The sequence below is a fragment of the Entelurus aequoreus genome, linkage group LG11 (assembly GCF_033978785.1).
Source record: "Entelurus aequoreus isolate RoL-2023_Sb linkage group LG11, RoL_Eaeq_v1.1, whole genome shotgun sequence".
NCBI classification, from domain to species: Eukaryota; Metazoa; Chordata; class Actinopteri; order Syngnathiformes; family Syngnathidae; genus Entelurus; species Entelurus aequoreus.
This window is the reverse complement of record NC_084741.1, coordinates 62,857,248-62,875,810: the sequence shown is the minus strand read 5'-3', so window position 1 is coordinate 62,875,810 and position 18,563 is coordinate 62,857,248. Positions and strand designations below refer to the sequence as shown.

General features: G+C 39.2%; 1 protein-coding gene across 4 annotated transcripts in view; it reads left to right on the top strand.

Annotated features, from left to right (window-relative positions):
• The window catches only part of cep76 (centrosomal protein 76), a 36,512-nt gene that overhangs the window by 7,547 nt on the left and 10,402 nt on the right, over positions 1-18,563 (top strand). The window contains exons 1-5 of one of the 4 annotated variants that reach the window (XM_062063741.1): positions 9,306-9,633; positions 12,673-12,828; positions 12,976-13,057; positions 14,787-15,011; positions 15,118-15,300. In XM_062063741.1, the coding sequence (XP_061919725.1) occupies positions 9,571-9,633; positions 12,673-12,828; positions 12,976-13,057; positions 14,787-15,011; positions 15,118-15,300 (709 nt within the window). In that variant the 5' untranslated portion in view covers positions 9,306-9,570. Of the gene's footprint in view, positions 1-9,305; positions 9,634-12,672; positions 12,829-12,972; positions 13,058-14,786; positions 15,012-15,117; positions 15,301-18,563 lie in introns of those variants that run through there. The other 3 variants (XM_062063743.1, XM_062063740.1, XM_062063742.1) reach the window with 3 other exon arrangements.

The following is an 18,563-nucleotide window of genomic DNA, read 5'->3' as shown; positions in this document are numbered from 1 at the left end:
ACAGTTGAACGCCCTGAGATGACAACGACCTGGATAATTGGGAACCTTCATAGGTATGCTGACTTTGTTTGTCTCTGTCTCACTCATTTTATGAATTGCTTTATGAAGCTAGTCCGAGTCCATGGTTCTCGTCCGGGAAAGGGTGGAGTGCCCTCTCTAAGTTGGGGAGAAGATCTTGCCCCATGTGGAGGAGTTCAAGTACCTCGGAGTCTTGTTCACGAGTGAGAGAAGAGTGGATCGTGAGATCGACAGGCGGATCGGTGCGTCGTCTTCAGTAATGCGGACGCTGTATCGATCCGTTGTGGTGAAGAAGGAGCTGAGCCGGAAGGCAAAGCTCTTAATTTACCGGTTGATCTACGTTCCCATCCTCACCTATGGTCATGAGCTTTGGATAATGACCGAAAGGACAAGATCAGGAGTATAAGCGGCCGAAATTAGTTTCCTCTGCCGGGTGGCGGGGCTCTCCCTTAGAGATAGGGTGAGAAGCTCTGCCATCCGGGAGGAACTCAGAGTAAAGCCGCTGCTCCTCCACATCGATAGGAGCCAGATGAGGTGGTCCGGGTATCTGGTCAGGATGCCGCCCGAACGCCTCCCTAGGGAGATGTTTAGGGCACGTCCGACCGGCAGGAGGTCACAGGGAAGTCCCAGGACACGTTGGGAAGACTATGTCTCCCGGCTGGCCTGGGAACGCCTTGGGATCCCCCGGGAGGAGCTGGACGAAGTGGCTGGGGAGAGGGAAGTCTGGGCTTCCCTGCTTAGGCTGCTGCCCCCGCGACCCGACCTCAGATAACCGGAAGAAAATGGATGGATACTTCATAAAAGGACAAAATAATAGTCTTCTTGTTTGCACCCTCTCCTGGAAACAGGAAGTGACAGGGAATATCAATTTGTTTATTTACATTGTTATTGATTTATTTACAGTTATGTTACAAATTGAGAACAAACAAATGTGTTAAGAAGTGCTACGAAATGGAAAAGGGACAAGATTAAAATAAGCTCTACTCCTTTTTGGACATTCTGTAATGAAAAAACTGGAAATATGTGATGTATCACATTGTAGTTGTATGCATGTTCAAAATAAACTGACAGAAACCAAAAAAACTGACACCAACTATTTAGAACCTTCTTATTATCTAACAAACTGTGCAAAACCTTGCTTTTTTTTTTCAACTTGTCCTAGAATTTTGTTCAGGAGTGTATACATAAAAACTGTCTCCATCACCAAGGTCCACTAATCTAGATAATGACGCACTATGTGGGTTACATTCCGCCCGATTTTCGACGGTCACGTCATCCAACACGAGTTCAACATGTCCATATTCAACCTCGTCTTCCTGGCATCTTCTTTCCGGCGTTATGTTTTTGTTCACGCTGGGCTTGTCATCCACCTTGTTCACGCTGGGCTTGTCATCCACCTTGTTCACGCTGGGCTTGTCATCCACCTTGTTCAAGCTAGGCTGGTCATCCACCTTTTTCAAGCTAGGCTGGTCATCCACCTTGTTCAAGCTCGGCTGGGCATCCACCTTGTTCAAGCTAGGCTTGTCATCCACCTTGTTCAAGCTAGGCTTGTCATCCACCTTGTTCAAGCTAGGCTTTTCATCCATTGAATGTAGCCACCTAGAAGAAGAAAAAAAAGTGAGATCTAACCATGTGAGGTGTTTGCATCAGTAACATCCAGACATTCAATTGGACAACATTTATGGGAAACTATTATGCAAAACCAACATTTCTTACCTACTGGTACATATATTTGTGTCTTTGAGATCTGCATAAGTCCCAAAATTTAAAATCAAACCCTGGAGGCATGGTGGAAGATATTTATAAAACAGTCTTGCCTTCCTTCATACTTCCTCCAAACGAGCAGTTTGGAATTTGCCCAGTTTGTGACATTTTACCCCAAGTGTGAAATCCGCGGATATCTCCATATATGGTCAAGCTTTATCCGAAGAGCTTTGTGTGAGTCTGCCATTGTAGTTCGACTTTGTAGACAATAAGTTCCTTATTTTTTCTATCCTTTTGTTGTAGGGCAGACTGGCTCATACATGCACATGCATACTCAGCTGTTGCCATTTCTAAAACAAAGTAGCGTATAGTTCTAACTTATATCTGTCAGTAAACTCCATATGGAAGCGCTAAAAACTACAAAATAAACAGTCAAAGTGGAGGCACGTAAATAAGACAGTCTGTAAAACGTCTTCGACGCAAAATGTTGACCAAAAAAACAGAATTATATGTTATGAGACCAGCATCCATCCATTTTCTACCGCTTGTCCCTTTCGGGGTCGCAGGGGGTGCTGGAGCCTATCTCAGCTGCATTCGGGCAGAAGGCGGGGTACAGCCTGGACAAGTCGCCACCTCATCGCAGGGCCAACACAGATAGACAGACAACTTCACACTCACATTCTCACACTAGGGCCAATTTAGTGTTGCCAATCAACCTATCCCCAGGTGCATGTCTTTGGAGGTGGGAGGAAGCCGGAGTACCCGGAGGGAACCCACGCAGTCACGGGGAGAACATGCAAACTCCACACAAAGATCCCAAGCCCGGGATTGAACTCAAGACCTTCGTATTGTGAGGTTCCACCGTGCTGCCCCACCACGGTGGCACAGGGGTTAAACCAGCAGGAAAATCATAATATGACCCCTTTAAGACTACCTTTGTAATGTTTGTGGATGTGGAAGTGGAAAATGTTGCGTCTCTCTGAGGTAGTTGTACGCCTTAGGACCTTGTAGATGGAGCGTGAGCGCAAACTCCTTGTATTCTTTTGTGTACTCATGGCCCTGCTTTGCCATGAAGTCTAAATGAAGATCTGCAATTGTATGAGCAAAAATGAATGTCACCTTCATATAATAACTAAAGAGTTCAATGGAATGTAAGAATAACATGAACATGATTTTTAAAGAGATCATGTCATTTTACCTGAATAGAATTTCAGTTTCTCCTTTAGCTCTTCATTAAGGAGGTTTTTTTCCCTCAAATCCACCAAAAGACTTCTTACTGTGGTCCAAGCCCTCTTTTCTCTGGCCATGGCGTTCTTCTTCTCTCGTTCCAGAACTTCCACTCTTTCCAGGGCTTGGTTGAGTCTGGTCTTCAGAGCACTAAAAGAAGCAGGCAAGGCGTAGCCATGATCCTAGAAAGAAGGATTTTTAACATGGTTTAATCCATGTTTCACTTAACTTTTCCATGACTATAACATGCCGTAGTAATACTCACATCATTAGGCTGATGTTGGGGGTGTGAGGTGACGCTTTTTGGATCACCATGAGAGGCCACTGGCAGGCTCTCTTCAGCTTTTCTGGAGGTTCGCGTATTCCTCACCTTTTCAAGCTAAAATGAAGAAGCATAATACTTGAAAATATTATATGGGGGTAAATACCTCACAATGCCCTGTGATTTATACTCGAATATTTATATTTGTGCATGATAACAGTCTAATAATGATCCACCTACTTTAATGAGGTGAGCTGGGAAGTTGAAGATGGATGGAATAACACCGTCTCGGAGTCGGACAATCTGACCTGTTTTATCAAAATCTTTCTCCTTAAAATGTTTACAGCAAAGCACTGAGGAATTACTTGCAGTGAATCCGTTCCTTCTCAACGCAATTTCCCACTTTTTCCTTACATCTTTGTCTTTAGGAAACCTTCAAAATAAAAAAGGGGGGACATTTGAGAGAGTCACACAAAAACATTTTCAATTTCTAACAACTTTTTTTCAACAAACCTATTTGGATGCAAATCTGTTAATGTACAAAAGCTGATCAAATTAAACTTGATGGCAAACTACCAGTGGTGTGCCGTCAGGGCCAGCAAGGCCTTCTCTGCTGGCCTAACATAACCAGAAATCATGATCATAATTAAGATAAAAAAATTGTTTTTGTTTACTTTCCCTAAATATTTAAAAGTATTCATATTCTCTTCATGTCATATTATGCTCCTTCCAGAGCTGTTGATTTTAGTTTAGAGTTTTTATCCAATCAGAATTCAGCTAGCTTATGTTGCCTTGCTGTACCAAATCTGCCCGGAACCTTCAGAATCAACAATGCAGGCGTCTATGCACTTTCAGTCAACGGGCACATACTGGTGATAGACAGTTGCGATAGCCAATCAGATCACGAGTTGTTGACAGTAGCCATCTAGGTAGCTTGATGTTAACAAGACTGTGATTGGATACTCACTTGTCACACAAGTGTTGACCCACAAAGAAAGAGAACAAAACCTCGATTAGGTGGCAGATATATATTTGCGAGGCCATTTTCAAGAAGGATATTTAAAGAGAAACTACATCTTGTGAGACGATGTCGGCGATTAAATGGAGAAATGCCCGCCATTTCCACTCAAATCGACGAGGGGTACTACTGGCTTATACGGCGTCCAATGGGTGCTAAAAATTGTGAGTTCAAATATTGTATTTCTTAATATTTTCACGTTTAATATATTTTATGCCATTTTAATTTTGACAGTACCACATAAGATATGTTTTAATTGCTGATGCGGGTTTATTGATTTTTAATTGCGCCAGAAAATAACCTGTTTTGTACAATGCCTAGTAGTGCGTGAATGTGTTTCTGTATAGTATTTCTCCAGCAATGGTCATGTGGTGACATCAATTATGGTATTTTAAGAGGTAATCATTGAAGTCGGACATCACTGAAGGCCTAGGTGGGAAACGCACGGCCCGCCACTGCAAACTATTCTCCAGTCAAGAATTGTTTTCTAACCATGGGAAGGAACAAAATGAGTGTGAGGACAGTGCTGAAAAGAAAAAAAACATGCCAGAAATTGGTGAGCGTTGCTTGTAGTGTGATACCAAGGATGCGGAAATAGCAGACAGCGTTCAGGTAAATGTATATGTACTGGCAACAGAGAGGTGAACAGGAAGCAGACTAACAAGTAGATTGATCCAGCACAGAAGGAGGAAACTAAATAGAACTAATTCATGAGAATCAGGTGCGCTGGCAGGACATGGAACAGAAAGTAAAGGTGCTTCAAAACACAGAAACCAAACAGTAAATACTGACAAAACAAGAGCACCAGGGCAGGTAGACAGGAAGTAAAAACTAGAAATAAGAGCACTGGATAGGAATTCAAATGCCAAACACAGGAAAAAACAAACAGACCCAAACTATCAGTAGCAAGCCTGACAAAATGAGCGTATTACTGCTAGTCTGCATCATATTAAAACTGAATTGTGATTCAAATGCTAGCAAAAAAATGTAAAGTAGCATTTAAGTGGCAGACATGTATCCATGAACATATGGAGGAGCTGCTGATGGTGTGTTTGACGGAAACACAGCTGGAAGGAGCTACCTTAAAAGTCCAGTCTGCTGTATATTATCATTACATTACTTCACAAAACTACTGAAGTTGCTTGTAGTGCATTCTATGTAACATGAGCTGGGTTTAGACCAGGGCTGGGCAAACTTTTTGGCTCAGGGGCCACATTGGCTTTTGAATCGTGACAGACGGGCCGGCCGGGCGAGCACACGATGCATTTCAAAGATTATAATATCTGTTGGAACTAAGAGTAGACTTCCGAAACATGGGCTATTTTAATCATATTGCATCTATTTTCAACAATATCGTATCCGAACATCAAATAAACATAACAATGTATTAAAGGGTTAACACTTACATTCTCTTTTAGTGGTAGCAGTGTTGTTGATCATCCTTTTTTTTTGCCAGCGCGTCAAAGTCTAGTATCAGTTTTGTTGTGGCAATTCTCTAAACAGATCTTTGCTCAAATCTGTTTTTAATATTTGAGGGGCCGTATTAAAAGGGACCGACGGGCCAGATGGGGCAGTAGGTTGCCCATCACTGGTTAAGACTGTCGTGAGACAGGTTAGTTTGACCCTGTTGATGTGTTGTTGCAGAGTTGTTTGGGGGTGGGGGGAGGCAATGGCCAATTAAATTGATTCTTATTTATTTCAATGGCATATGTTTTAAGACAGAATTGTTTTGAGTAAAAGCTCAGTCCCAAAACCAATTAGGCACTTATATTGAGATACTTTGGTGTTTTGAGGTAGGAGGTGCCGGTATCTTACCCTCGGTGAATTACAACTTACAAGTGAATAATACGGTCTTGTATGTAAAATTCGCTGGTAATATTAATTTAATTAATACAACGGTATTACTTTGTCAGGATGGAATATATATGGAATATGACAGATAGCCGGGTGAAGACAGGTACTAGATGTTGCCGAGCCTGGCTATGACTTCGCCAGTGGAGATAAACACAACTCAGTCATATTCGGTTAACAAAAATACAACAATTAGCAATGTTAAATCCTACTTGTGAAAAGTAATCCCCCGTGCCCTGTTTTCGACGGTCCGCCGAGTTGAACAGGAATATGCTGAACAGTGGTCTGGCATTTTGTTCCGACTGCTGCACAACTAGGAGTACTACGACCGGACTAAGATGGCGGCCGGATGTATTCAGTTGTGCCCCCAGCCTGGCCTCAACAACAAATGCGGCGTTTACTCTTTATGTAAGACAGCGCCACTAAAAAAATGGAACGTATCCATTTGACGTCAAAAATAAACACCGCTTGTCAAACACTCTATACTGCTATGTATGTTTATTGTCGGTATTGTTTTCAAAACAATTAACGCCAAAGGGGTCCCTTTTCAGCTCACGTCGCAGACCACGACGAACAAGTAACCTACTTATAGTCCCGAGTAAATTACCTCAAAAAAGTATTACAATAACATTACCATCCGTTGTTTTAATCATAAATGTCTTCCAGAAGGAATTATTGTTTGTATTCCGTTACAATTCGTGGTTACTTATAATTAAAACATGTATGTTAAAGGTTTGGAAAAGTCAGGCAAATCTAAAGACACCTCCCTCCTGCGGTTTCTGCTGCCGATCGCTTGAACCATAGACATCCTTATAAAAATATGATTAGGTTATATATACATGCGTATTTTCGACATAAACAATGTATGAATACATTAGATATCTATATATCTTAGGGACATATAGACTGTATCTCTGTTGCTGCAGCAGCGGATAGTTTATTCTGTCTTGCCACTTTGTATTGATATTTTGTATTACATGCTTCCCTTAAATGATACTGTTTAGTGATTGTTTTATATGTACTTTTTATGTATGTCGCTTTGGAAAAAAGCGTCTGCCAAATACTTAAACATAAACATATATAAACACCTGGAAGGTAGGGCCTTTTCCTGTTTATCACATATTTTGTCCCACACATTTCACGAAGGTGGGCTACACAAAATTGGGTTGGAAAGCTCGACTAAATTTAGATTTGTATAATACTGTACAGCCACTGTCCATCTGATTGTCGAGTTAGCTAACATATTACCCCCCGACACATTATGGACTGTGGTCCTAACTTTTACCCCCGTTGGCTTTTACAATCTTGATCTTCATCATTCATTTCAACTTTGTTATTCAAGTATGACATTTTTAAAATGTCATTGATTTCATTGACAATCAATTCTATTATGGTCATATTCTTGTTTGCTAGCGGCTACGATTTCAGTACTATTGAAGATCTTTGCTCCTTCTCAACTCTGTGGTAATATTATTTTCCCAAAATACAACCAATAGTACGTTAATATTAAATCTTACTTGTGAAAAGTAATCCCCCGAGTCCTATTTTCAACAGTCCGCTCATTTGAGCAGGATGACGCTGAACACCAGCTCGGCATCTTTGTTTTCTCAATTTAGGCTGCTCGCCGGCTCCTCGTCACCACTTCAAGATGGCGGCCGAATTTCCCGCGTCACAGCCATAGACATCTTATAAGTAGACACAGCATTGGCTGCTATGACGCGAGAAATTCGGCCGCCATCTTGAAGTGGCCTAAACTGACAGTTGACAGGTAGAAAACAAAGATGCCGGTAGGAATCGGGGGATTACTTTTCACAAGCAACATTTAACATTAACGTACTATTGGTTGTATTTTGTGAAAAGAATATTACCACAGAGTTGAGAAGGAGCAAAGATCTTCAGTAGTACTGAAATCGTAGCCGCCAGTAAACAAGAGTATGACCATAAAAGAATTGCTTGTCAATGAAATTAATTAAATTTTAAAAATGTCATACTTGGAAAACAAAGTTGAAATAAATGATGAAGATAAAGATTGTAAAAGCCAAAAGGGGTTAAAGTTAGGACCACAGTCCAGATTCTGTAGGGGCAGGGGGGGGGGGGGGGTAATATATGTTAGCTAACTAGACAATCAGATGGACAATGGCTACACAGTATTATACAAGTCTAAATTTAGTCTAGCTTCAAGTAACAATTTTCAAAAATACTAACATTGTTGGGTAAAACAGAATTTGTTTTTATTCTGAATCCAGTGAAACAGATTGGTGGTTTTAGCTGATATAAAGACTTTCAGCCTCAGGTGTTTATATATGTTTATGTTTAAGTATTTTGGCAGATGCTTTTATCCAAAGCGACATACATAAAAACTACATATAAAACAATCTCTGTAAACATTAGAATTTAAGGGAAGAATGTAATACAAAATATCAATACAAAGTGTCAAGACAGAATAAACTCTCTGCTGCTGCAGCAACAGAGATACAGTCTATAGGCCCCTAAGATATATAGATATCTAATGTATTCATACATTGTTTACGTAAGATATACGCATGTATATATATAACCTAATCATATTGTTTCTTGAATTTAAAAATAGCTGACCGTTTTTTCCCCTTCTCTGGGATTATATTCCCAGTTTTGATCTCGGACGTCTGGTCACTTAGAGCATATACGAATGTTATATTACTGTTAAGCAAACTTTGACTAATAAAACACGCCAAAACATGTGTCCTTTATCATAGCTCCACGTATGACCAAATACCGCGTGAATATCAGTGGTATTCAGTGAGGTAAATTTAATTAAATGCGCTGACAGTTCATTGCTCCTGCCAAATGAATTGCACTGAGTAGAGCGGATCACCACTCCAAGATGGCGGCCCTGCGTCTCGTCAGCGCCAGTAGGCAGTAGTGCTCGATGCTGCGTCTACTTATAAGATGTCTATGGCCTCAGCAACAAATGCTGCGTTTACTCTTTATGTAAGACAGCGCCACACAAAAAATGGAACGTAGCCATTTGACGTCAAAAAGAAACACCACTTGCAAAACACTCTATACTGCTGTATATGTTTATTGTCGGTAAAGTTTTGAAAACAATTAACGCCAATAGGGTCCTTTTTCAGCTCACGTCGCAGACCATGACGAACAAGTAACCTACTTATAGTCCTGAGTAAATTACCTCGAAAAAGTATTACAATAACATTACTATACGATGTTTTAATCATACATGTCTTCCAAACAGCATCGTAGGTTGTATTCCGTTACGTTCTATTGTTACTTGTAATTAAAACATGTATGTTAAAGGTTTGGAAAAGTCAGGCACATCCAAAGACACCTCCCCTCTGCGGTTTCTGCTGCCGACAGTTTGAACTGCAAGTTTGGCTCTGCGTCGTGTTGTTTCTATGGGCGCCACTTGGTCAGACTAAAAATACAGCTTTTAGATTTAAAAAGTGGGCTGCAAAATAACGGACTGTCATCTAACCCGACCCCAGCTGCGGTTATGTCTCTTCCTCCGGAGAAGGCCTCTGAGCTGAAGCAAATCATTCACAATCATTTGATGAAGGTGAATAACATGTAACTGTCGTCTTGGAGCTGTCGTGTATTTAGTTCTAAACCCTGTTTGCCATAAACGCTTATTTATTTAGAGCAATACATAGAACATGGCCTCACTTATATAGTCGCGATCAAAAGTTTACATACACTTGTAAAGAACATAATGTCATGGCTGTCTTGAGTTTCTAATAATTTCTACAACTCTTATTTTTTTGTGATAGAGTGATTGGAGCACATACTTGTTGGTCACAAAAAATATTCATGAAGTTTGGTTCTTTTATGAATTTATTATGGGTCTACTGAAATTGTGGGTCAAATCTGCTGGGTCAAAAGTATACAAAAATTGAGCTGTTTGGCCACAATACCCAGCAATATGTTTGGAGGAGAAAAGGTGAGGCCTTTAATTCCAGGAACACCATACCTACCGTCAAGCATGGTGGTGGTAGTAGTATGTTTTGCTGCCAATGAAACTGGTGCTTTACAGAGAGTAAATGGGACAATGAAAAAGGAGGATTTGTTTGATTGATTGATTTAAACTTTTATTAGTAGACTGCACAGTACAGTACATATTCCGTACAATTAACCACTAAATGGTAACACCCGAATAAGTTTTTCAACTTGTTTAAGTCGGGGTCCACGTTAATCAATTCATGGTACCTCCAAATTTTTCAGGACAACCTAAAATCATCAGCCAGGAGGTTGGGCGTAGTTGGGTGTTCAAACAGGACAATGACCCCAAACACACGTCAAAAGTGGTAAAGGAATGGCTAAATCAGGCCTTCCCAAAGTCCTGACTTAAACGTGTGGACAATGCTGAAGAAACAAGTCCATGTCAGAAAACCAACAAATTTAGCTGAACTGCACCAATTTTGTCAAGAGGAGTGGTCAAAAATTCAACCAGAAGCTTGTGGATGGCTACCAAAAGCACCTTATTGCAGTGAAACTTGCCAAGGGACATGTAACCAAATATTAACATTGCAGTATGTATACTTTTGACCCAGCAGATTTGGTCACATTTTCAGTAGATCCATAATAAATTCACAAAGAACCAAACTTCATGAATGTTTTTTGTGACCAACAAGTATGTGCTCCAATCAGTCTATCACAAAAAAATAAGAGTTGTAGAAATTATTGCAAACTCAAGACAGCCATGACATTATGTTTTTTACAAGTGTATGTAAACTTTTGATCGTGACTGAATGTAAACTAATTTCTGTTATTTATAACTCTTGCTTCATCAGCTATTTGCCCAAATTGGTCAGCTGATTAGTGAATATTCAGTTCAGTTTTAGTTTATTTCGAACATGCATACCATACTATGTAATCCATCACACAATTCCAGTTGTTTCATTACGGTACATCATGTCCGAAAAGGAGTGAGAAGAAGCAGAGCTTATTTACGGTAATCCTACCCCTTTTCATACCATAGCCATTTTATACAATTTCCTTGTTCTTTGTAACAGAACAGTGAACAAATAAATAATAGATAAATAAATAATATACCATAGTAAGTAAACAAATATTAAATACATAAATAATCTTTGTCTCAAGAAAAAAAAAAAAGGGTTCAAGATGTTCATCATAATTCTTGTTCTGTGTACTTTGTGAACACTTGTAATTTGAACAGTCTCTTAAACTGAATCATATTGGTGCTTTGTTTGATTTATTTGGTTAATCCATTCCATAATTGAATTCCACATACTGATATGCTAAAGGTTTTAAGTATTGTACGAGCATACAAATGTTTTAAATGAGATTTTCCTCTGAGATTATATTTCTCCTCTTTTGTTGAGAAGAATTGTTGTACATTCTTGGGTAGCAGGTTATAGTTTGCTTTATACATACTTTTAGCTGTTTGCAAATGCACCAAATCGTTGAATTTCAATAATTGTGATTTAATAAATAAAGGGAGTGTATGTTCTCTCCAACATGATGTATTATTCTAATTGATCTTTTTTGTAACACAGTTAGTGAATGAAGCACACATTTGAAGTTGTTTCCCCATATTTCTCCACAATAAGTCAGATATGGTAACACTAGCGAGCAGTAAAGAATATGAAGTGATTTTTGGTCCAGAACATGTTTTGCTTTATTCATTATTGACGTGTTTCTTGCTACTTTATGTTGTATATTTTTTACATGAGATTCCCAATTAATTTGATCATCTGTTACACCCAAAAATGTGTTTTCTTTTACCCTTTCGATATTTACTCCGTCTATCTGTATTTGTGTTTGACTTTGTCTTCTACTGTTACCAAATAGCATTATTTTAGTTTTACTGAAATTCAAAGATATGTTTTTGTCAAATCATCTTTTTAATGTGTTCATTTATTTTGTTATTATTAGTATTATCTTCTGTGTTCTCTCATGTATAAGTTTTATCCAGGTGGCTTGTGTATATTGTGACAATACCAGGAATCACAAATATTTCTAATTATTTGTGTAAAGATGGGGCTTAAGGATCATGCACAGTTTTCACACTCACCATTATTGATTTTGGCGACTTCCCCCGTGACCATGAGCAAAATAACCAGTTGCTCCTCAAGAATATCTTGCTTATGATCTAGTTCAGCGGTTCTTAAACTTGTTTCACCATGTATCACCTTAGGAAAATCGTGGCTCTCCAAGTACCACCATAGTGACCAGCATTAAAATACAGTAGCGTAGTAGGCCCAAGCATTCATTGAAAACAAAGCAGATATTTTATTTAACAAGTATATTTAATAATGTTGGCCACTGTAACATTACAATAATGCACAAACATCATTAATAATGTATATACAATACATATTTAGAGCCTCTCTTTGGCATACCACTCAATGGAGCCCGCATACCAGTAGTGGTACATGTACCACTGATCTAGTTATCTCATTACTGTTACATTTTGAAGGGCAGGGCGTGTTCCCTTTCCAAATGACCTACACAGAACTTTAAACAGCAGAGGAGGATTATAAAGCCGATAATAGTCGCAATGTCCTTTTTTGTGACACCTAGAGTGAAGGGAATAGACCGTCATTTTTTTTTTCCTTTTCTATTGTCTGCATATCAGATGGATATCTATGGAAAAATCCGAGAGGTGCTGTCTGAGACTTTGAGGGAGGATCACGGTCCAGCACAACGACTCCTGTCTGAGGACGACTTCCTCAATGCACTGCAACGCCGGGGCATTATTGATGACGTGATGAAGGACATACGCTTGTCACAGGTTGCTTTAAAATCTTACTGTTATTTCGATAATGAAACTAGTCATTGTATTCCTCTGATGATTGACAGAAATAAGCTTTTTATTGTGTGGTTTATTTGACTAAAATAACTGATATCTTTGTTTTGTCATGTTTTGCCTTGCTAGCAGAAACACGCACACGGAGACTCAGAATCTCCTTCAAAAGGTGTCCCTCTCTTGACAGACAAACAGAACATCCAGATGACAAAAAGTAAGAAATATTGCTGCTAAATCTGTAACAAGCAGCGTAATAGCTAATATCTCATTGTGACATTTTTATGTACTGTTACTGTGTAATTCAAAACATTTGTAAGCACGTATAACACTTAAGACCTTCAGTATATCAGTTTGTGGAATTGAATTTTGGAATGGATTAAGCAAAGAAATCAAACAATGTACTAATATGATCCACTTCAGGAAACTCTTCAAACTTAAAGTGTTTACAAAGAACCATGATAAACATTCAGAATTTATTTCAACCATCCATTCGTTTTCTAGATAATTTTATTCATCTCACCATATGAAATATAACTTACTTCACCAATTATTATTTCTTTATTAGGGTCCGCCCTGTACCCTGTACAAAGGACTCCCACAGGGAGTCCTTTGTACAGGGTACAAAGGAACCTATTGTTATTGTAAGGTTTTATTATTATTCTTTATTATTATTTTTCCGCACCGTTGCGCACTACTTTGCCCCCCTTAACATGCTTCAAAACTCACCAAATTTTACACACACATACAAAAACGTGCCCCAACCAGTTCAGTAAAAAAACCAAACCCCAAAAATCAAAATTGCGCTCTAGCGCCCCCTAAGAAGAAAACTGCCTGTAACTCCCAGTAAGAATGTCATAGAGACATGAAACCAAAACCTGTATGTAGGTCTTAGACCTACTTTTCATTAATTAAGTTCTTCGGGCAAAAATCAACAGGAAGTTGGCAATTTCCCCTTCAAGACAAAAAATGACTAAAAACACTCATTTTTTATTTTTGAGCTGTAATTTGACCCCCTTAAAATACTTCAAAACTCACCAAAATTCTCACACACATCGGGACTGTTGGAAATTGCGATCTAAAAAAAAACCGAACCCCAAAACTCACAATTGTGCTCTACATAATTTTTGAAAAAAACAGAGAAAAAACTGCTCCTCAGAGGAAAACTCAGACAAAACTGCTTGTAACTTCCGGTAGGAACGTCTTAGAGACATGAAACAAATACCTCTATGTAGGTCTCGCCTAGACCTACATTTCATAGATTGACATCCTTCAAAAATCAACAGGAAGTTTGCTATTCCTCCTTCAAAACAACATTTTTGTTACAACCGGTCACCAAACGTCAAACGTTATCTCCTCCGAGGGCGTTTGTTGTTTCGGCTTCAAACTGCTACAGGAGAGAGATTGAACCCTTCTGATTAAAAGTTCTGTACGGCGTTTTGATACATGCTACCGTTTGGGTTTTACGAGCCTTCAAAGACCCGCAGCACTAAAGTTGCTCCGCTGCTGTGATTTTACGCGCCTTCAAAGAAAACAACCACTGTGCCGCGACACCTAGGAAAAAAACACAGACACAACTTCCTCTAACTCCCAGTACGAATATCGTAGAGACACGAAACAAAAACCTCTATGTAGGTCTCACTCAGGACTACCACTGGACAAAAGTATTGGGACACCTAGGACTAGCACCAGCCAAAATGCGGACCCGACCAACACTGCTTGCAGCTTTAATTTGTAATATTATTAGTCCTGGAAGACAGGAAGTGAACAAACGCTTTAGCAACTGCTATGTAAAGGAAAAGGGGTAGGATCAAATAAGCTCTGCTTCCTCCTACTCCTTTTCGAACATGTTGAATAGAGAAACTGGAAATTGTGATGTATCATGTTGTATGTTTGCATGTTCCAAATAAACACAAACTCAACTCAACTGTCTTCTGTCCTTGTAGCCAGTATCGACCCGTCCAGACGTTACTTGTATCTGAAAGTGCTTGGTGGTAAGGCCTTCTTGGAGCACCTCCAGGAGCCAGAGCCTTTACCTGGTCAGGTGTGCTCCACGTTCACGTTATTCCTGCACTTCAGAAATCAGAGGTTTCACTCCAAGCCGGTACCGTGTGCTTGTGAACCTGACCTGCAAGAGGGTTTCCTCTTCCATATCCACACAGATGGCGCAGGTACACAGACATGAGCCCCGTTGTCACATGATTGCATTGTTTGCGTTCAAATCCAGCAATAAATGCATAAACACAATTATGAAATTACCTTTTGGTTTTGCACTAGAAAGCAATAAGATGGCCGATGCAACAACGATGCTGTCCATTCGCGACCCAATTCACTTGGTGCTGATCAAGACTGACACCTCCAGCGAGACGACGCTGGTGTCATCCTACTTGTTGGACTGGAGGACAGTCCTCAGCTCACCTTCTGGGAAGACCAGCCTGGCTGTAGAGTTGATGGGAGTGGGTGAGAAATGTTCTGTGCTGTATAGATAACCTGGGAAAATCTATTTCCACTTACACATACGCGCAGGAATTCAACTACCGTATTTCTCGGACCATAGGGCGCACCGGATTATAAGGCGCACTGCCGATCAATGGTCTATTTTTGATCTTTTTTCATATATTAGGCGCACCGGATTATAGGGCGCATTAAAGGAGTCATATTATTATTATTTTTTTCCAACTTGAAAACACTTCCTTGTGGTCTACATAACATGTGATGGTGGTTCTTTGGTCAAAATGTTGCATAGATTATGTTTTACAGACCATCTTCAAGCCGCTTTCTGACAGCCGCTTCCGGATACGCCGTTTTGTGGGCGGTCTTATTTACGTGGCTCACCTTCAACAGCGTCTTCCCCCCGTCATCTTTGTTGTAGCGGTGTAGCGTGCAAGGACGGGAGTGGAAGAAGTGTCAAAAGATGGAGCTAACTGTTTTAATGACATTCAGACTTTACTTAAATCAATAACGGAGCAGCATCTCCTCATCCGGAAACAAGAGTAATTTCACCACAACTAGTGTGTGTGTGACTATCAGTGATACATTAACTTTAACCACACCGGAAATGTGTCCTGTGAAAAACCGTCCGACCGGAACTCTAATAACTAAAGTTCCTTGGGTGAATAATTTAACTCACTACACCGGTATGTTTTAGCGCTTTCATGGCAAGTTTACTGACAGATTACTTTATATTAGAAATGGCAACAGTGGAGGATAAATGTCCCATAACAAGAAGATAAAGAAAAAGAAGAAGCTTATCGACGGCACGGATTACAGAGGCGGACGCGCACAATTTTTCAGGATTTACGCAGATCCTAAATACAGATCAGCAGATACCAAAAAGTAACACAAGTTTCTTTTGCATAATATTGTGAAACAAAATGCCAGATAGTATGTCTTACCTTATACACACACCATAATAATTCTTGTATGTTTAATGCGCCGACAATCCATCAAGCGGTGCGGCTTCATAGCTTACCAAAGTCGTACTAAAACATTTTGATAGATTTTTGAGCGTCGTGTGTAATGTTCTATATTTTCAATGGAACATTTAAAATGTTGGTGTTGTTTACTGAAGTCTACACATATCTCTTATATTTGACTGCCATCTACTGGTCACACTTATCGTTACACCATTTACCAAATAAAATACTGTAGCTTTGAGGTGGGTATGCTCAACCAAACTTGTTCCCTACATAAGGCGCACTGTTGAGTTTTGAGAAAAAATAAGGATTTTAAGTGTGCCTTAGAGTCCGGAAAATACGGTAATTCCTACTAACATCAAATTTTACATACCAATATTTTTTTACTCTAATCAAAGTTTTGCATATTATTTATTTGTTAATGCAACTGTATATATAATATAATAGGGATGTAACGATATCAAAATCTCACAGTACGATATTATCTCACTATGATATTATTGTGGTATATGTAAAAAATAAAAAGACTTATTAAAAATGCCGAAGTGTATAAAATGAAGAGGCAGCAATGTTTATGATAAACACACTGACTGTAATTGAACACAAACATAATGCTAAAATCTTCTAATTATATTTATTTCTACAAACAAGTATTTTTAAGTACAAAGGATTGTGTCTCTCAATAAGCAATGTTCCTTACTGTGGGCAGTTTTAATATCAGAATGGAAAATGCGGTTTCTCAGAAAAGTTAACTTTCTTTAATTTTTGATATTGTAATATATCACAAAATGACGTTTAGTTTCGCTAATTTAATCTTTTCCAGGTGATGGTTGCTTATCAAGTAGCTTCGGTGTGCAGCAGGTGCTTTTTAGCTTGGAAGGCTCGAGACGAACGTGGCAGGAGGTTATTACTTCCGCCACAGAGCTTATGTTTTCGCCAGGGTTTGTTTGTCTGTTTGTTAGCAACGTAACTCAAAAAATGATGGACGTTTTTTGAGAAAAACAGTTCCTCTTATCTACTATGAAGTGGAACACACTTCACTTCCTGCTTCCTCTTTCTCTTCCCTTTACGGCGCTCCATGCCCCCACATTGCGGTCCGTGCTGCGCAGAGGATTGTAGATGTAGTTTATATTCAGACCCGCCAAAGCAAAAGTGCCAGAAAAAAACTACACTCGCCAAGTCTTTGTTTGATATCGTCACGTAGGGCTGGGCGATATATCGAGTTTGTAAGATTAATCGATATATTTTTAAACAAGATATGAATTAAGAAAATATCGCAATATCGGTAAAATGTATTTCACGTTAAAATTACCAAATGCTGCTTCCCCTCCATGGGCTACTAAACCCCTCCCCTTCGTCCTTCCAAGACGTGCTTGCACGTATAAGAACATCCATGATTGGTTGGTTGTTTACTATGATGAGTCACGATTGGTTAGGCACAGGCCAATCAGAGGCAAGATGGGGTGGGTCATCGAACCAGGAAGGGAAATCACAAAGTGCCTGCCTGCAAATGTATTTTTTTATCTGAGTTTGATACATGTTGTATTATATGCACAGCTATGTTATTTATTTGACATAGAAAGAATATTTTGCTATTTTATTTATGTTATGTAATTCTGTACTACCGTATTTTTCGGACTGTAAGTCGCTCCGGAGTATAAGTCGCACTGGCCGAAAAAATGCATTATAAAGAAGGAAAAAAACATATATAAGTCGCACTGGAGTATAAGTTGCATTTTTGGGGGAAATTTATTTTATAAAACCCAACACCAAGAATAGACATTTGAAAGGCAATTTAAAATAAATAAAGAATAGTGAACAACAGGCTGAATAAGTGTACGTTATATGACGCATAAATAACCAACTGAGAACGTGTCTGGTATGTTAACGTAACAAATTATGGTAAGAGTCATTCAAATAACTATAACAGATAGAACATGCTATACGTTCACCAAACAATCTGTCACTCCTAATCGCTAAATCCGATGAAATCTTATACGTCTAGTCTCTTACGTGAATGAGCTAAATAATATTATTTTATATTTTACGGTAATGTGTTAATAATTTCACACATAAGTTGCTCCTGAGTATAAGTCGCACCCCCGCACCAAACTATGAAAAAAACTGTGACTTATAGTCCGAAAAATACGGTACTTAAGCAGTTTCTTTTCTGTGCCGTTTTTACCCATCTTTACTAACTGGGTTAAAAAAAGTACCACTGACTGTTTACAGTACAGTTGTCATTCACTTCAATTTCACTGAATATCACTGAAAAATGAATATCTATATGTATACTTACAACCGAAA